The sequence below is a fragment of the Pristiophorus japonicus genome, chromosome 9 (assembly GCF_044704955.1).
Source record: "Pristiophorus japonicus isolate sPriJap1 chromosome 9, sPriJap1.hap1, whole genome shotgun sequence".
NCBI lineage: Eukaryota > Metazoa > Chordata > Chondrichthyes > Pristiophoridae > Pristiophorus > Pristiophorus japonicus.
This window is the reverse complement of record NC_091985.1, coordinates 193,351,137-193,372,238: the sequence shown is the minus strand read 5'-3', so window position 1 is coordinate 193,372,238 and position 21,102 is coordinate 193,351,137. Positions and strand designations below refer to the sequence as shown.

The following is a 21,102-nucleotide window of genomic DNA, read 5'->3' as shown; positions in this document are numbered from 1 at the left end:
GGAGACCAGAACTGTGTACAGTAACTCCAAGTGTGATATGGAGACCAGAACAGCGCACAGTAACTCCCAGTGTGATATGACCAGAACTGCACACAGTAACTCCCAGTGTGATATGGAGACCAGAACTGTACACAGTAATTCCCAGTGTGATATGGAGAACAGAACTGTACACAGTAACTCCCAGTGTGATATGGAGACCAGAACTGTACACAGTAATTCCCAGTGTGATATGTAGACCAGAACTGTACACAGCAACTCCCAGTGTAATATGGAGACCAGAACTGTACACAGTAACTCCCAGTGTGATATGTAGACCAGAACTGTACACAGTAACTCCCAGTGTGATATGGTGACCAGAACTGTACACAGTAACTCCCAGTGTGATATGGAGACCAGAACTGTACACAGTAACTCCCAGTGTGATATGGAGACCAGAACTGTACACAGTAACTCCCAGTGTGATATGGAGACCAGAACAGTAAACAGTAACTCCCAGTGTGATATGGTGACCAGAACTGTACACAGTAACTCCCAGTGTGATATGGAGACCAGAACTGTGCACAATAACTCCCAGTGTGATATGGAGACCTGAACTGTACACAGTAACTCCCAGTGTGATATGGAGACCAGAACTGTACACAGTAACTCCCAGTGTGATATGTAGACCAGAACTGTACACAGTAACTCCCAGTGTGATATGGAGACCAGAACTGTACACAGTAACTCCCAGTGTGATATGGAGACCAGAACTGTACACAGTAACTCCCAGTGTGATATGGAGACCATAACTATGCATAGTAACTCCCAGTTTGATATGACCAGAACTGTGCACAGTAACTCCCAGTGTGATATGGAGACCAGAACTGTAAACAGTAACTCCCAGTGTGATATGGTGACCAGAACTGTACACAGTAACTCCCAGTGTCATATGGAGACCAGAACTGTACACAGTAACTCCCAGTGTGATATGGAGACCACAACTGTACACAGAAACTCCCAGTGTGATATGGAGACCAGAACTGTACACAGTAACTCCCAGTGTGAATTGTAGACCAGAACTGTACACAGTAACTCCCAGTGTGATATGGAGACCAGAACAGTAAACAGTAACTCCCAGTGTGATATGGTGACCAGAACTGTAAACAGTAACTCCCAGTGTGATATGGAGACCAGAACTGTACACAGTAACTCCCAGTGTGATATGGAGACCTGAACTGTACACAGTAGCTCCCAGTGTGATATGGAGACCAGAACTGTACACAGTAACTCCCAGTGTGATATGTAGACCAGAACTGTACACAGTAACTCCCAGTGTGATATGGAGACCAGAACTGTACACAGTAACTCCCAGTGTGACATGACCAGAACTGTAAACAGTAACTCCCAGTGTGAGATGAACAGAATTGTACACAGTATCTCCCAGTGTGATATGGTGAGCAGAACTATACACAGTAACTCCCAGTGTGATATGGAGACCAGAACTGTACACAGTAACTCCCAGTGTGATATGGAGACCAGAACAGTACACAGTAACTCCCAGTGTGATATGGAGACCAGAACTCTGTACAGTAACTCCCAGTATGATATGGAGACCAGAACAGCGCACAGTAACTCCCAGTGTGATATGGAGACCAGAACTCTGTACAGTAACTCCCAGTGTGATATGGAGACCAGAACTGTACACAGTAACTCCCAGTGTGATATGGAGAACACAACTGTACACAGTAACTCCCAGTGTGATATGGAGACCAGAACTGTACACAGTAATTCCCAGTGTGATATGTAGACCAGAACTGTACACAGTAACTCCCAGTGTGATAAGGACACCAGAGCTGTGCACAGTAACTCACAGTGTGATATGGAGACGAGAACTGTACACAGTAACTCCCAGTGTAATATGACCAGGACTGTACACAGTAACTCCCAGTGTGATATGGAGACCAGAACTGTACACAGTAACTCCCAGTGTGATATGGAGACCAGAACAGTAAACAGTAACTCCCAGTGTGATATGGTGACCAGAACTGTACACAGTAACTCCCAGTGTGATATGGAGACCAGAACTGTGCACAATAACTCCCAGTGTGATATGGAGACCTGAACTGTACACAGTAACTCCCAGTGTGATATGGAGACCAGAACTGTACACAGTAACTCCCAGTGTGATATGTAGACCAGAACTGTACACAGTAACTCCCAGTGTGATATGGAGACCAGAACTGTGCACAGTAACTCCCAGTGTGATATGGAGACCAGAACTTTACACAGTAACTCCCAGTGTGATATGGAGACCAGAACTGTACACAGTAACTCCCAGTGTGATATGGAGACCAGAACTGTACACAGTAACTCCCAGTGTGATATGGAGACCATAACTATGCATAGTAACTCCCAGTTTGATATGACCAGAACTGTGCACAGTAACTTCCAGTGTGATATGGAGACCAGAACTGTAAACAGTAACTCCCAGTGTGATATGGTGACCAGAACTGTACACAGTAACTCCCAGTGTGATATGGAGACCAGAACTGTACACAGTAACTCCCAGTGTGATATGGAGACCATAACTGTACACAGAAACTCCCAGTGTGATATGGAGACCAGAACTGTACACAGTAATTCCCAGTGTGATATGGAGAACAGAACTGTACACAGTAACTCCCAGTGTGATATGGAGACCAGAACTGTACACAGTAATTCCCAGTGTGATATGTAGACCACAACTGTACACAGCAACTCCCAGTGTGATATGGAGACCAGAACTGTACACAGTAACTCCCAGTGTGAATTGTAGACCAGAACAGTAAACAGTAACTCCCAGTGTGATATGGTGACCAGAACTGTAAACAGTAACTCCCAGTGTGATATGGAGACCAGAACTGTACACAGTAACTCGCAGTGTGATATGGAGACCTGAACTGTACACAGTAGCTCCCAGTGTGATATGGAGACCAGAACTGTACACAGTAACTCCCAGTGTGATATGTAGACCAGAACTGTACACAGTAACTCCCAGTGTGATATGGAGACCAGAACTGTACACAGTAACTCCCAGTGTGACATGACCAGAACTGTAAACAGTAACTCCCAGTGTGAGATGAACAGAATTGTACACAGTAACTCCCAGTGTGATATGGTGACCAGAACTATACACAGTAACTCCCAGTGTGATATGGAGACCAGAACTGTACACAGTAACTCCCAGTGTGATATGGAGACCAGAACAGTACACAGTAACTCCCAGTGTGATATGGAGACCAGAACTCTGTACAGTAACTCCCAGTATGATATGGAGACCAGAACAGAGCACAGTAACTCCCAGTGTGATATGAACAGAACTGTACACAGTAACTCCCAGTGTGATATGGAGACCAGAACTGTACACAGTAACTCCCAGTGTGATATGGAGAACAGAACTGTACACAGTAACTCCCAGTGTGATATGGAGACCAGAACTGTACACAGTAATTCCCAGTGTGATATGTAGACCAGAACTGTACACAGTAACCCCCAGTGTGATAAGGACACCAGAGCTGTGCACAGTAACTCACAGTGTGATATGGAGACCAGAACTGTACACAGTAACTCCCAGTGTGATATGACCAGGACTGTACACAGTAACTCCCAGTGTGATATGGAGACCAGAACTGTACACAGTAATTCCCAGTGTGATATGTAGACCAGAACAGTACACAGTAACTCCCAGTGTGATATGTAGACCAGAACTGTACACAGTAACGCCCAGTGTGATATGGAGACCAGAACTGTACACAGTAACTCCCAGTGTGATATGACCAGAACTGTAAACAGTAACTACCAGTGTGATATGAACAGAATTGTACACAGTAACTCCCAGTGTGATATGGAGACCAGAACTATACACAGTAACTCCCAGTGTGATATGGGTACCAGAACTGTGCACAATAACTCCCAGTGTGATATGGGGAGCAGAACTGTACACAGTAACTCCCAGTGTGATATGGAGACCAGAACTGTACACAGTAACTCCCAGTGTGATGTGATCTGAACTGTACACAGAAACTTCCAGTGTGATATGGAGACCAGAACTGTACACAGTAACTCCCAGTGTGATATGGAGACCAGAACTGTGCAGAGTAACTCCCAGTGTGATATGTAGACCAGAACTGTGCACAGTAACTCCCAGTGTGATATGGAGACCAGAACTGTACACAGTAACTCCCAGTGTGATATGGAGACCAGAACTGTGCACAGAAACTCCCAGTGTGATATGGAGACCAGAACTGTAAACAGTAACTCCCAGTGTGATATGGAGACCAGAACTGTACACAGTAACTCCCAGTGTGATATGGAGAACAGAACTGTACACAGTAACTCCCAGTGTGATATGGAGACCAGAACTGTACACAGTAATTCCCAGTGTGATATGTAGACCAGAACTGTGCACAGTAACTCCCAGTGTGATACGGACACCAGAACTGTGCACAGTAACTCACAGTGTGATATGGAGACCTGAACTGTACACAGTAACTCCCAGTGTGATATGACCAGGACTGTACACAGTAACTCCCAGTGTGATATGGAGACCAGAACTGTACACAGTAACTCCCAGTGTGATATGGAGACCAGAACTGTACACAGTAATTCCCAGTGTGATATGGAGAACAGAACTGTACACAGTAACTCCCAGTGTGATATGGAGACCAGAACTGTACACAGTAATTCCCAGTGTGATATGTAGACCAGAACTGTACACAGCAACTCCCAGTGTGATATGGAGACCAGAACTGTACACAGTAACTCCCAGTGTGATATGTAGACCAGAACTGTACACAGTAACTCCCAGTGTGATATGGAGACCAGAACTGTACACAGTAACTCCCAGTGTGATATGGAGACCAGAACTGTACACAGTAACTCCCAGTGTGATATGGAGACCAGAACAGTAAACAGCAACTCCCAGTGTGATATGGTGACCAGAACTGTACACAGTAACTCCCAGTGTGATATGGAGACCAGAACTGTGCACAATAACTCCCAGTGTGATATGGAGACCTGAACTGTACACAGTAACTCCCAGTGTGATATGGAGACCAGAACTGTACACAGTAACTCCCAGTGTGACATGACCAGAACTGTAAACAGTAACTCCCAGTGTGAGATGAACAGAATTGTACACAGTAACTCCCAGTGTGATATGGTGACCAGAACTATACACAGTAACTCCCAGTGTGATATGGAGACCAGAACTGTACACAGTAACTCCCAGTGTGATATGGAGACCAGAACAGTACACAGTAACTGCCAGTGTGATATGGAGACCAGAACTCTGTACAGTAACTCCCAGTATGATATGGAGACCAGAACAGCGCACAGTAACTCCCAGTGTGATATGAACAGAACTGTACACAGTAACTCCCAGTGTGATATGGAGACCAGAACTGTACACAGTAACTCCCAGTGTGATATGGAGAACAGAACTGTACACAGTAACTCCCAGTGTGATATGGAGACCAGAACTGTACACAGTAATACCCAGTGTGATATGTAGACCAGAACTGTACACAGTAACTCCCAGTGTGATAAGGACACCAGAGCTGTGCACAGTAACTCACAGTGTGATATGGAGACCAGAACTGTACACAGTAACTCCCAGTGTGATATGACCAGGACTGTACACAGTAACTCCCAGTGTGATATGGAGACCAGAACTGTACACAGTAATTCCCAGTGTGATATGTAGACCAGAACAGTACACAGTAACTCCCAGTGTGATATGTAGACCAGAACTGTACACAGTAACGCCCAGTGTGATTTGGAGACCAGAACTGTACACAGTAACTCCCAGTGTGATATGACCAGAACTGTAAACAGTAACTCCCAGTGTGATATGAACAGAATTGTACACAGTAACTCCCAGTGTGATATGGAGACCAGAACTATACACAGTAACTCCCAGTGTGATATGGGTACCAGAACTGTGCACAATAACTCCCAGTGTGATATGGGGAGCAGAACTGTACACAGTAACTCCCAGTGTGATATGGAGACCAGAACTGTGCACAGTAACTCCCAGTGTGATATGGAGACCAGAACTGTACACAGTAACTCCCAGTGTGATATGGAGACCAGAACTGTGCACAGCAACTCTGAGTGTGATATGGAGACCAGAACTGTAAACAGTAACTCCCAGTGTGATATGGAGACCAGAACTGTACACAGTAACTCCCAGTGTGATATGGAGAACAGAACTGTACACAGTAACTCCCAGTGTGATATGGAGACCAGAACTGTACACAGTAATTCCCAGTGTGATATGTAGACCAGAACTGTGCACAGTAACTCCCAGTGTGATACGGACACCAGAACTGTGCACAGTAACTCACAGTGTGATATGGAGACCAGAACTGTACACAGTAACTCCCAGTGTGATATGACCAGGACTGTACACAGTAACTCCCAGTGTGATATGGAGACCAGAACTGTACACAGTAACTCCCAGTGTGATATGGTGACCAGAACTGTACACAGTAACTCCCAGTGTGATATGGAGACCAGAACTGTACACAGTAACTCCCAGTGTGATATGGAGACCAGAACTGTACACAGTAACTCCCAGTGTGATATGGAGACCAGAACTGTGTACAGTAACTCCCAGTGTGATATGGAGACCAGAACAGCGCACAGTAACTCCCAGTGTGATATGACCAGAACTGTACACAGTAACTCCCAGTGTGATATGGTGACCAGAACTGTACACAGTAATTCCCAGTGTGATATGGAGAACAGAACTGTACACAGTAACTCCCAGTGTGATATGTAGACCAGAACTGTACACAGTAACTCCCAGTGTGATATGGAGACCAGAACTGTGCACAGTAACTCCCAGTGTGATATGGAGACCAGAACTTTACACAATAACTCCCAGTGTGATATGGAGACCAGAACTGTACACAGTAACTCCCAGTGTGATATGGAGACCAGAACTGTACACAGTAACTCCCAGTGTGATATGGAGACCAGAACTATGCATAGTAACTCCCAGTTTGATATGACCAGAACTGTGCACAGTAACTCCCAGTGTGATATGGAGACCAGAACTGTAAACAGTAACTCCCAGTGTGATATGGTGACCAGAACTGTACACAGTAACTCCCAGTGTGATATGGAGACCAGAACTGTACACAGTAACTCCCAGTGTGATATGGAGACCAGAACTGTACACAGTAACTCCCAGTGTGATATGGAGACCAGAACTGTACACAGAAACTCCCAGTGTGATATGGAGACCAGAACTGTACACAGTAACTCCCAGTGTGATATGGAGACCAGAACTGTACACAGTAACTCCCAGTGTGGTCTAACTGAGGAGCTAAGCAAGTGTAACATGATCTCCTTTCTATTGATGTCGAATTGGCATAATCTGGTAATCAAAAAAACCTCATGACTGGAGAACATTGTGCAGAAAGGAATCTGGAAATCTTCCCGAATTCCTGACACGCTATCTGTCCCAGAACGTTGCTCTGAGAGTCATTCGCAACAAGGTTGATCATTAAAGCTAACTTCAACAATAAAAATAATTTGATATTATCCACCCCACTGTGTTCTATTTATGTAAATGACGAGCAGGGTCTCTTCCCCAATTAAAAACCATCGCTTAAGATTGTCTCCACACTGATCCTGGATGTTGAGCAGGTTGGGCCTAAACTCATTGTTTGGAAGAATGAGAGGTGATCTTATTGAAACATATAAGATTCTGAGGGGGCTAGACAGGGTAGATGCAGAGAGGAACCTCCCTATCTCTGTAACCTCCTCCAGCCCTACAACCCTCCCTATCTCTGTAACACCCTCCAGCACCTAAAACCCTCCCTCTCCCTGTAACCTTCTCCAGCCCTACAACCCTCCCTATCTCTGTAACTTCCTCCAGCACCTAAAGCCCTCCCTCTCCCTGTAACCTTCTCCAGCCCGTACAAACCTCCCTATCTCTGTAACCTCCTCCAGCCCCTACAACCCTCCCTATCTCTGTAACCTCCTCCAGACCCTACAACCCTCCCTATCTCTGTAACCTCCTCCAGCTCTTCAACCCTCCCTATCTCTGTAACCTCCTCCAGCCCCTAAAACCCTCCCTATCTCTGTAACCTCCTCCAGCCCTACTACCCTCCCTATCTCTGTAACACCCTCAAGCCCTACAACCCTCCCTATCTCTGTAACCTCCTCCAGCCCCTACAACCCTCCCTAGCTCTGTAATCTCCTCCAGCCCTACAACCCTCCCTATCTCTGTAATGTCCTCCAGCCCCTACAACCCTCCCTATCTCTGTAACCTCCTCCAGCCCTACTACCCTCCCTATCTCTGTAACACCCTCAAACCCTACAACCCTCCCTATCTCTGTAACCTCCTCCAGCCCCTGCAACCCTCCCTATCTCTGTAACCTCCTCCAGCCCCTACAACCCTCCCTATCTCTGTAACCTCCTCCAGCCCTACAACCCTCCCTATCTCTGTAATCTCCTCCAGCTCTACAACCCTCCCTATCTCTGTAATCTCCTCCAGCCCTACAACCCTCCCTATCTCTGTAACCTCCTCCAGCCCCTACAACCCGCCAGCCCTACAACCCTCCCTATCTCTGTAACACCCTCAAGCCCTACAACCCTCCCTATCTATGTAACCTCCTGCCGTCCTACAACCCTCCCTATCTCTGATTCCTCCTCCAGCCCCTACAACCCTCCCTATCTCTGTAACCTCCTCCAGCCCTACAACCCTCCCGAACTCTGTAACACCCTCAAGCCCTACAACCCTCCCTATCTCTGTAACCTCCTCCAGCCCTACAACCCTCCCAAACTCTGTAACACCCTCAAGCCCTACAAACCTCCCTATCTCTGTAACCACCTCCAACCCTACATCTCTCCCTATCTCTGTAATCTCCTCCAGCCCCTACAACCCTCCCTAGCTCTGTAATCTCCTCCAGCCCCTACAACTCTCCCTATCTCTGTAACCTCCTCCAGCCACTACAACCCTCCTTATCTCTGTAACCTCCTCCAGCCCCTACAACCCTCCCTATCTCTATAACCTACTCCAGCCCGACAAACCTCTGAGATATCTGCGCTCCTCCACTTCTGGCCTCTTGCGTATCCCCCCAGTGTCCATCGCTCCACCATTAGTGGCCGTGCCTGCAGCTGCCTTGGCCCTGAGCCATCGAATTACCTCCATAATCACTCTGCCACTCTCTCCTCCTCCTTTACGAATCTACTTAAAACCTCACTGAGCAAGCCTTTTGGCCATCTGCCCGAATATCTCCTTATGTGGATTGGTGTCAAATGTGAAGCACCTTGGGACATTTTACGACATGAAAGGCGTGGTATAAACGCAAGTTGTCGTTCTATCTACCCTATCAACTGCTTTAATCATTTTAACCACCTCAATAAGATCACATAATAATGTAAGACCATAAGAAATAGCAGCAGGAGTAGGCCATACGGCCCCTCGAGCCTGCTCCGCCATTCAATAAGATCATGGCTGATCTGATCATGGACTCAGCTCCACTTCCCTGCCCGCTCCCCATAACCCTTCACTCCCTTATCGCTCAAAGATCTGTCTATCTCCACCTTAAATAGGTTACGGTGGTGTGATATATTTTATATGACATCACAAACACGCACACTACAAAAGATGGCTCTAATACATCATGTGACTTTTATTGTATTTACAGCAGCAGTTGCATTAAAACTAGGTGGAGCTCTATATTGCACTGACAGGAACAATCAAATTTTTCAGGGTTTCATACAGCTCGAAGCCTGCTTCACTCAAGGTAATCACCAGTTTTCTTTCTAACGGCAACCGGTTATGGTGTTCATCATCGGGGACCTCGACGATACTATTTGCAGTGAAAAACATGTCTAGCCGCCCCACATACGCTCCGAAAGTCTCTCAGTCGCGGTGGATCTCACCCAAGCGCCCTGTTATTCCCTCAGGCGCGACCATCTGGAATCTGACAGTTCAGCCAAGTGGTGCTTGACATTTATCTTGGATTTTTAGCTGCGCTGCAAATCAAAGAACTTCTCAAAGTCCCCTTGTTGTTTGGCTAGAATCATCCGCCAACGCAAATTTCAGCGAGACTATCCCGAAATCCGATCGTGCGTCGCCAATGTGGTATATTGTTTACAACATCACGAGCAACACACCTGCACAAGATGGCTCCAATACACCGTGTGACTTTTCATTGTATTTACAGCAGCAGTTGCGTTACCACAGCAGTCCACTAGGTGGAGCTCTATGTTACAGTTGGGCGGTTCAGTTGGCGGTATAGGGGGGGTCGGGGGGTGTGGCTGGTGGAGGGGAGGGTCGGAACCGTGCCTAGGACCTCCGCTGCCCACGTAGCCTTGGTGGGGTGATTGGGGAAGTCTGCCCCCCTCTCCCCACTCCACCCCGTAGACAACCATGGCCGGCATCATCGCGACCCTTGTAGTAGCGCACCGTTAGCGAGGTGAAGACCAGGAGAGTCACGCACTGGAGGCCAGCCAGCAGGAAGAAGTAATAGTCCATGTGGCAGTTGTTGATGTTGCCTGGAGGGAGACAGAGAAGAAGAGAAGAAGACATGGAATTGTAGAATGACACAGCACAGAAGGAGGCCATTCGGCCCATCGTGCCTGTGCGAGCTGCTTTGGTGGAGCAATCCAATTAGTTCCACTCTCCATGCATAAGGGAGTTAGATGTGGCCGTTACGGCTAAAGGGATCAAGGGGTGTGGAGAGAAAGCAGGAAAGGGGTACGGAGGTGAATGATCAGCCATGAACTCATTGAATGGTGGTGCAGGCTCGAAGGGCCGAATGGCCTGCTCCTGCACCTATTTTCTATGTTTCTACTGTTTCATACAAAAAGCAAAAATACTGCGGATGCTGGAAATCTCAAACGTTAAACAGACAATGCTGGAAAACTCAGCGGGTCAGGCACCATTTGTGGAGAGAAAAGCAGAGTTGACGTTTCAGGTCGGTGACCCCTCGTCACTATAATTCCCCTCCCACTCTGACCTCTCCGTCCTCGGCCTCCTGCACTGTTCCAATGAAGCTCAACGCAAGCTCGAGGAATCATAGAAACATAGAAAATCTGCAGGAGTAGGCCATTCGGCCCTTCGAGCCTGCACCACCATTCAATAAGATCATGGCTGATCATGCAACTTCAGTACCCCATTCCTGCTTTCTCTCCATACCCCTTGATCCCTTTAGCCGTAAGGGCCACATCTAACTCCCTTTTGAATATATCTAACAAACTGGCCTCAACAACTTTCTGTGGTAGAGAATTCCACAGGTTCACAATTCTCTGAGTGACGAAGTTTCTCCTCATCTCGGTCCTAAATGGCTTACCCCTTATCCTTAGACTGTGTCCCCTGGTTCTGGGCTTCCCCAACATCGGGAACATTCTTCCTGCATCTAACCCGCCCTGTCGTCAGAATTTTATATGCTTCTATGAGATCCCCTCCCATCCTTCTAAACTCCAGTGAATATGAACCCTAACCCTAACCCGAACCCGAACCCTAACCCGAACCCGAACCCTAACCCGAACCCTAACCCTAACCCGAACCCTAACCCGAACCCTAACCCTAACCCTAACCCTAACCCTTTCTTGATAGGTCAGTCCCGCCATCCCGGGAATCAGTCTGGTGAACCTTCGTTGCACTCCCTCAATAGCAAGAATGTCCTTCCTCAGATTAGGAGATCAAAACTGTACACAATATTTAAGGTGTGGCCTCACCAAGGCCCTGTACAACTGCAGTAAGACCTCCCTGCCCCTATACTCAAATCCCCTAGCTATGATGGCCAACATGCCATTTGCCATCTTCACCGCCTTTGAGGAACAGCACCTCGCAGTTTAGGCACTTTATAGCCTTCTGGACTCAACATCGAGTTTGACAATTTCAGACCAAAACTTCTGCCCATTTAATGCTCCCTTTCCTCCTTTTGTTAAAACCCCTCCACAATCCCCCCCCACACACAGCCCACCCCCCCACACCCCTCCCCCCGCACCCCCCCTGCCCGATCTGATGTATTTCTCTCTCTCGATTTCCCATGGTAGCTGCTAATTACCTCACCATTCACACCCTATCTGGACTAACCTGTTTCTAACTCCGGCCATTACCACCTCAAGTTTTCCCATCATCCCTTTTGTCTCTCTAATCTCTCCTGCCTTCCCCCCCGATCACAGACCTTCCCTTTCGATCTATCCACCCTTCCCCCTTTCAGTGCTTGTCAAGAATCCGTTCAGTTCGAACACTCTCCAGTTCTGACGGAGGGTCATCGGCCTGAAACATTAACTCTGCTTCTCTCTCCACAGATGCTCCCTGACCCGCTGAGATTTCCAGCACTTTCTGCTTTTAGTCTCTCTCTCCTGCTCTTTCCCCATAGCCTAGCAATATTGAATTCCCTTCAAGTGTTGATCCAATTCCCATTTGAACGTAGCTACTGTGTCAGCTGTGGCTCAGTGGGCAGCACTCTCGCCTCTGAGTCAGAGGGTTGTGGGTTCAAGTCCCGCTCCAGGGACTTTAACACAAAAATCTAGGCTGACACTCCCAGTGCAGTACTGAGGGAGCGCTGCACTATCGGAGGGGCAGTACTGAGGGAGTGCTGCACTGTCGGAGGGGCAGTACTGAGAGAATGCTGCACTGTCGGAGGGGCAGTACTGAGGGAATGCTGCACTGTCGGAGGGGCAGTACTGAAGGAGCGCTGCACTGTTGGAGGGGCAGTACTGAGGGAGTGCTGCACTTTCGGAGGGGCAGTACTGAAGGAGCGCTGCACTGTCGGAGGGGCAGTACTGAGGGAGCGCCGCACTGTCGGAGGGGCAGCACTGAGGGAGCCCTGCACTGTCGGAGGGGCAGTACTGAGGGAGCCCTGCATTGTCGGAGGGGCAGTACTGAGGGAGCCCTGCACTGTGTCGGAGGGGCAGCACTGAGGGAGTTCTGCACTGTCGTAGGGGCAGTACTGAGGGAGCCCTGTACTGTCGGAGGGGCAGTACTGAGGGAGCCCTGTACTGTCGGAGGGGCAGTACTGAGGGAGTGCTGCACTGTCGGAGGAGCAGTACTGAGGGAGCCCTGCACTGTGTCGGAGGGGCAGCACTGAGGGAGTGCTGCACTGTCGTAGGGGCAGTACTGAGGGAGCCCTGTACTGTCGGAGGGGCAGTACTGAGGGAGTGCTGCACTGTCGGAGGAGCAGTACTGAGGGAGCCCTGCACTGTCGGAGGGGCAGTACTGAGGGAGTGCTGCACTGTCGGAGGGGCAGTACTGAGGGAGCCCTGCACTGTTGGAGGGGCAGTACTGAGGGAGCGCCGCGCTGTCGGAGGGGCTGAATCAAAGCAAAACCTGAAGGTTCTCTCCCTCGCCCTCCTCTCCCACCCCCGCTCCCTCCCTCCCAAACCCGTCTCTCCGAGCTCCCCAGTCACAAAACTCACCATAGTCTTTGTGGCAATTCAGCCAGCCAATGGCAGGCAGGGACACGAGATCCAGAAGCCCGGAACCGATGAAGGAACCAATCCCAGAGAAGAAGAAGAAGAGGCCCATGATGGCGCACTGCATGGATTTGGGAGCCTCAGAATAGGCAAACTCCAAACCTTGGCAAAGAAACATAACATCAAGAAAAATTACTGAGAGTCCCCAGGGACACAATCAAAGTGGAAAACTGTCCAGGTATGTCCTGTCTACAAAAAGCAGGGCAAATCCAATCCGGCCAATTACCACCCCATCAGTCTACTCTCAATCATCAGCAAAGTGATGGAAGGTGTCATTGACAGTGCTATCAAGCAACACTTACTCATCAATAACCTGCTCACCGATGCCCAGTTTGGGTTCCGTCAGGACCACTCGGCTCCAGACCTCATCACAGCCTTGGTCCAAACATGGACCAAAGAGCTGAATTCCAGAGGTGAGGTGAGAGTGACTGCTCTTGACATCAAGGCAGCATTTGACTGAATGTGACATTAAGGAGCCCTAGTATAAATGCCGTCATAAGAGCAGAAGAAATAGGAGCAGGAGTAGGCCATTCGGCCCCTCGAGCCTGCTCCGCCATTTAATAAGATCACGGCTGATCTGACCATGGACTCAGCTCCACTTCCCTGCCCGCTCCCCATAACCCTTCACTCCCTTATCGCTCAAAAATCTGTCTATCTCCGCCTTAAATATATTCAATGACCCAGCCTCCACAGCTCTCTGGGGCAGAGAATTCCACAGATTTACAACCCTCTGAGAGAAGAAATTCCTCCTCATCTCAGTTTTAAATGGGCGGCCCCTTATTCTGAGACTATGCCCCCTAGTTCTAGATTCCCCCACGAGGGGAAACATCCTCTCTGCATCTACCCTGTTCAGCCTGTCATGGTTGTAACTACAATGTAACACCACTGTATTACTGTATACACTCAACTCAGATGCACACCTTGACCACAGGGGGTGAACTTGTGGGAGACACTCCTTACCTGATCACACAGGTATATAAAGGGAGGCCCCACACAGGGTCATCACTTCTGGAGTCCTGTAATAAAGAGTTAAGGTCACAGAGTGGCCTTGTCCCTGGAATGTGCCTCGTGGGGTTTCATGCTGTAGAGTAAGGACTTTACATTGGCGACGAGAAACGGGAATTCACGACCCACAAGAATGGGCACCGGTAGCACAGTACTGTGTTGGGGAATACTGGGACGATTTTGTCGAGAGGCTTCAGCAAAGCTTCATTACAAAAGACTGGCTGGGGGATGCAGCGACCAACAAGCGTCGGGCTCATCTCCTGACCAGCTGCGGGCCAAAGACTTACGCACTCATGAAGGACTTACTGGCACCCGAAAAGCCGTCGGACAAAACCTTTGAAGAGCTCAGCAAATTAATCAGGAAGCAGCTCAAACCGGCGAGCAGCATACACATGGCTCGACACAGATTCTACACCCACCGACGTCGTGAAGGACATAGCATACCGGACTTTGTAGCGGACCTCCGGCGTTTGGCCAGCCTCTGTAAGTTCACAGACGCCTGCAGGGGGGAGATGTTAAGGGACTTCTTTATCGAGGGTATCGGTCATGCGGGAATTTTTCGCAAATTAATTGAGACCAAGGACTTGACCTTGGAAGTGGCAGCGTTATTAGCTCAAACTTTCATGGTGGAGGAGGAAGAGATGAAAATGATTTACGCGCGCAATTCTGCCTCTAACACGGCGATGGATCTGGGAGTCAACACCACCAATGCTACTCAGAGCCCCGCGGGCAGGCAGCGGCAGTCCGATATTTACCAGGCAGCAATAGACCCCAGAGCAGGACCTCAACAGAGACAATGGCAGGCTGAATGGATGATCACGCCATCACAGTGGACAATGCGGCCTGGGATGGGGCCATTGACACCCACTAATAGGGTACTTAAGAGCAGTCAAAGGGACAGTCAGTGCGGAATTCCTGGCCATAGTCCCTTTGTCCCCAACAATGTAAACTTTAACTCATGCTGGAGGTGTGGGGGAAAACACCCTGCCAGATCTTGCAGATTCCAACAGTTTGCCTGCAGAATCTGCAATCTCACTGGCCATTTAGCTCAAATGTGCAGAAAACCTGCAACCAGACTAATATATGAGGCGGATGGACCAGAAGAGGGTTCTGTGAGACAGATGACTTTTAGGGCAAATCGATGGACGCCGAGGTTGAGCGGGTCCATGTGGCGAATATTCACAGTTCATACACCAGAACGGCACCAATGATGATGAGGGTTTTGTTGAATGGTATCCCAGTATGCATGGAGCTGGACACTGGGGCCAGCCAGTCACTCATGGGCGTTCAGCAATTGAGACGCAATTACGGACTTACACCAAAGAAATCATTCCGGTGCTAGGCAGTGCAATGATGGCTGTCACACACAATGGGTTAGTGAATCGGCTGCCACTCTGGATTGTCCCGGGCAATGGTCCCGCACTGTTGGGGAGTTGCTGGTTAGCTGAGATGAACTGGAAATGGGGGGATGTTCACGCAATGCCCTCGGTGGAGCGAAGTTCATGCTCACAAGTCCTACAGCAATTCGAGTCACTATTCCAATCGGGTGTCAGGACTTTCAAAGGCACTAAAGTCGTGATACACATCACCCCTCATGCCAAGCCAGTGCACCACAAAGCCAGAGCGGTGCCGTATATAATGCGGGAAAAAAATCGATAGCGAATTGGACCGGCTGTTGCGAGAGTGCATCATCTCGCCCGTTGAATTCAGTGACAGGGCGAGCCCCATCGTTCCCGTCCTAAAAGCAGATGGCTCGGTCAGGATCTGTGGCGACTACAAGGCCACCATCAATCTGGTGTCCCTACAAGACCAATACCCGCTCCCGAAAGCGGAGGACCTTTTTGCCATGCTGGCAGATGGAAAGCTGTTCACCAAGTTGGACCTCACTTCAGCCTATATGACCCAGGAACTGGCCGACGAATCCAAACTACTGACCACCATCACCACGCACAAGGGACTGTTTGCGTATAACAGGTGCCTGTTCGGCATTCGATCAGCGGCCGCGATTTTTCAACAGAACATGGAAAGCCTGCTTAAATCCATTCCGGGAACGATCGTATTCTACGACGACATCCTCATCACGGGTCAAGACACCGAGGAACACCTCCACAACCTAGAGGAGGTGCTACGCTGACTGGACCGGGTAGGCCTGCGACTCAAGAAGTCTAAATGTGTGTTCTTAGCTCCCGAGGTTGAGTTTCTGGGCAGGAGGGTTGCTGCAGATGGGATTCGGCCCACTGAATCCAAAACAGAGGCGATTCGACAAGCGCCCAGGCCAGACAACACATCGGAGTTGCGTTCATTCCTGGGACTGTTGATCTATTTCGGGAACTTTCTGCCAAACTTGAGCACGTTGTTGGAGCTGCTACACATACTCCTGCGTAAGGGTTGCGATTGGTTTTGGGGGGACTGTCAGGAACGGGCTTTTAATCGGGCGTGGAACCTACTTTGTTCAAACAAGTTGTTGACCCTGTACGACCCCTGTAAACGTGTAGTTCTGACATGTGATGCATCGTCCTATGGGGTTGGGTGCGTGTTGCAGCAGGGTAATGCTGAGGGTCAGCTACAACCTGTGGCTTATGCTTCCAGGTCACGCTCTCAAGCAGAATGGGGATATGGGATGTTCGAGAAGGAAGTGCTTGCATGCATCAGTACCTTTTCGGTAGGAAGTTTGAATTAGAGACTGACTACAAGCCACTCACATCTCTGTTGTCAGACAGCAAGTCTATCAATGCCAACGCATCAGCTCGCATACAGCGATGGGCTCTCACGCTGGCTGCTTATGACTACTCCATCCGGCACCGGCCCGGCACTGAAAATTGCACTGACGTGCTCAGCAGGCTCCCACTGGCCACCACCGAGGGGGGAGCTGAGCAAAGCTCTGAGATGGTCATGGCCGTCGATGCCTTTGACAGCGCAGGCTCCTCCATCACAGCCCGCCAGAAAAAAATCTGGACCAACAGAGATCCCCTCCTATCCCTGATTAAGAAATGTGTCCTGACTGGGGATTGGGCGCCCGCACACGGAGCATGCCCTGAGGAGGTCAGACCGTTTCACAGACGGATGGATGAGCTCTCCATCCAAGCCGGCTGCCTACAATGGGGCAGCCGGGTAGTCATGCCCCAGAAGGGCAGGGAGGCATTCATCAGGGAACTCCACAGCGAGCACCCAGGCATCGTGCTGATGAAGGCCATTGCCCGGTCACACGTTTGGTGGCCTGGAATTGATTCAGACCTGGAACACTGTGTTCGCAGGTGCACGACGTGTGCCCAGCTGGGTAATGCCCCCAGAGAGGCCCTGCTAAGCCCGTGGCCCTGGGGAAGATGTTCCTCATTGTCGTAGATGCGTACTCGAAATAGATCGAGTGCATCATCCTGAATTCATGCACGTCATCCACCACCGTGGAAAGCCTACGTGCGATCTTTGCAACCCATGGCTTGCCGGACATCCTGGTTAGTGATAATGGCCCATGTTTCACGAGCTATAAATTCCGTGAGTTTATGTCGGGCAATGGCATCAACCACGTCAGGACTGCGCCGTTCAAGCCGGCCTCCAATGTCCAGGCGGAACGTGCGGTCCAAATCATTAAGCAAGGGATGCTCAGGATTCAAGGACCCTCCCTACAATGCCGCCTATCGCGCCTCCTGCTGGCCTATAGATCCCGACCACACTCACTCACGGGGGTCCCGCCCGTAGAGCTACTCATGAAACGGACACTCAAAACTCGGTTGTCCCTCATCCACCCAGTCCTGACCGACATAGTTGAGGGCAAGCGTAAGACACAAAACGAGTACCATGACCGTAATTCAAGGGGGAGATGTATAGAAATAAATGATCCTGTATTCGTCCTCAATCACGCCATGGGGCCCAAATGGCTTGAGGGCACTGTAAATGACAAAGAAGGGAATCGTATTATCGTGGTAAAACTCAACAATGGCCAGATATGCCGTAAGCATCTGGACCAAGTACAAAAAAGATTCAGCATCGACACAGAGGAACCTGAAGAAGACCATGAGATGGAGCTCACCACACCGCCAGTGAACAAGTAACAAGAGCAATCAGAAGAATGCACAGTCCCTGCGGTCAGCCCGGACAGGCCGGAATCACCACAGGTGACAGACACTCACGTCAGTGTCCAACAACCAGAGCCCCAACTGCGGCGCTCCACGAGGGAGCGCAGACCACCTGAAAGACTAAACCTATGATCCCAATAAGACTTTGGGGAGGGGAAGGTGATGTCATGGTTGTAACTACAATGTAACACCACTGTATTACTGTATACACTCAACTCAGATGCACACCTTGACCACAAGGGGTGAACTTGTGGGAGACACTCCTTACCTGATCACACAGGTATATAAAGGGAGGTCCCACGCAGGGTCATCACTTCTGGAGTCCTGTCATAAAGAGTTAAGGTCACAGAGTGGCCCTCGTGGGGTTTCATGCTGTAGAATAAGGACTTTACACAGCCCGCTCAGAATCTTATACGTTTCAATAAGATCACCTCTCATTCTTCTAAACCCCAATGAATTGAGGTCGAAGATCTTCCATGATCTTATTGAATGGTGGAGCAGGCTCGAGGGGCCGAATGGCCGACACCTGCTCCCAATCATTATGCTGCGATGCACAAATGGAGGTTGTTTGCCTTACCTGGAATACTGGCGAATATTTCGCTCACCCCGATCAGCAGATATTGGGGAATCTGCCACCACACAGAAAGATGTGCCGCGTTGTACGTGGTATTCCCGACCTGCTGGCTCACGGTGTCGTTGTTCCGTATGTGGATCAGACGCTGGTTTTCCAGAAGACCTGTCGCGATGGAAAAAGTGCTGGATGAAAAGCTTCGCAGGAGCGACGAACGAGCAAAAAATTGACACTGAGCCACAGGAGGGGACATTAGGGCAGGTGACCAAAAGCTCGGTCAATGAGGAAGGTTCACAGAGCATCTTAAACAACAACAACTTGAATTCATATAGCTCCTTTAACGTAGTGAAACCTCCCAAGGCGCTTCACTGGAGTATTATGGGGAAATTAGTTTGACACCGAGCCACATAAGTAGAAATTAGCGCAGGTGACCAAAAGCTGGGTCAGAGATGTAGGTTTTAAGGAGCGTCTTGAAGGAGGAGCGAGAGGTAGAGAGGTGGAGAGGTTTAGGGCTTGGGGCCCAGGCAGCTGAAGGCACGGCCACCGATGGTGGAGCGATTATAATCAGGGATGCTCAAGAGGGCAGAATTAGAGGAGCGCAGACATCTCGGGGGGTTGTGGGGCTGGAGGAGATTACAAAGATAGGTAGGGGCGAGGGCCATGGAGGGATTTGTAAACAAGGGTGAGAATTTTGAAATCGAGGCGTTGCTTAACCGGGAGCCAATGTAGGTCAGCGAGCACAGGGGGTGATGGGTGAGCAGGACTTGGTGCGAGTTAGGACACGGGCAGCCGAGTTTTGGATCATCTCTAGTTTATGTAGGGTAGAATGTGGGAGGCCGGCCAGGAGTGCGTTGGAATAGTCAAATCTAGAGGTAACAAAGGAGGAGAGAGAGGTAGAAAGGCGGAGAGGTTTACGGAGGGAATTCCAGAGCTTAGGGCGAAGGTAGCTGAAGGCACGGACACCAATGACGGAGCGATGGAAATCAGGAGATACGCAAGAGGCCAGAATTGGAGGAACGCAGAGATTTAAGATGGTTGTAAGCTGGAGGTGGTTGCAGAGATAGGGAGGTTTGTAGGGCTGGAAGAGGTTACTGAGATAGGGAGGGTTGTAGTGGCTGGAGGAGGTTACAGAGATAGGGAGGGTTGTAGGGGCTGGAGGAGGTTACAGATATAGGGAGGGTTGTAGGGGCTGGAGGAGGTTACAGACATAGGGAGGGTTGTAGGGGCTGGAGGAGGTTACAGAGATAGGGAGGTGCTTAGGATTGGAGGAGGTTGCAGAGGTAGGGAGGTGTCAAGGGTTGGAGGAGGTTACAGAGATAGGGAGGTGTCTAGGGCTGGAGGAGGTTACAGAGATAGGGAGGGTAGTAGGGGTTGGAGGAGGTTACAGAGATAGGAAGGTGTGTAGGGATGGAGGAGGTTACAGAGATAGGGAGGGTTTTAGGGGCTGGAGGAGGTTACAGAGATAGGGAGCGGTGCAGGGGCTGGAGGAGGTTACATAGATAGGGAGGGTTGTAGGGTTGGAGGAAGTTACAGAGATAGGGAGAGTTGTAGGGCTGGAGGAGGTTACAGAGATAGGGAGGGGTGTAGGGGCTGGAGGAGGTTACAGAGATAGGGAGGGGTGTAGGTTGGAGGAATTTACAGAGATATGGAGGTTTGTGGGCTGGAGGTGGTTACAGAGATAGGGAGGTGTGTAGGGTTGGAGGAGATTACAGAGATAGGGAGGATTGTAGGGCTGGAGGTGGTTACAGAGATAGGGAGGGTTGTGGGGCTGGAGGAGGTTAAAGAGATTGGGAGGGTTGTCGGGGTTGGAGGAGGTTACAGAGATAGGGAGGGGTGTAGGGTTGGAGCAGATTACAGAGATAGGGAAGATTGTGGGGCTGGAGGTGGTTACAGAGATAGGGAGGGTTATAGGGGCTGGAGGAGGTTACAGAGATAGGGAGGTGTCAAGGGTTGGAGGAGGTTACAGAGATAGGGAGGGTTGTAGGG

The 21,102-nt window shown here is 49.6% G+C and overlaps 1 protein-coding gene across 1 annotated transcript in view; it reads right to left on the bottom strand.

The window, feature by feature from the left end:
* Positions 1–9,648: 9,648 nt before the first annotated feature.
* The window catches only part of LOC139272806 (solute carrier family 15 member 4-like), a 76,203-nt gene continuing 64,749 nt past the window's right edge, over positions 9,649–21,102 (bottom strand). The window contains exons 7-9 of the mRNA XM_070888914.1: positions 19,123–19,281; positions 13,411–13,569; positions 9,649–10,536 (exon numbers count right to left, since the gene is read on the bottom strand). Of these exons, the coding sequence (XP_070745015.1) occupies positions 10,328–10,536; positions 13,411–13,569; positions 19,123–19,281 (527 nt within the window). The 3' untranslated portion in view covers positions 9,649–10,327. The remainder of the gene's footprint in view (positions 10,537–13,410; positions 13,570–19,122; positions 19,282–21,102) is intronic.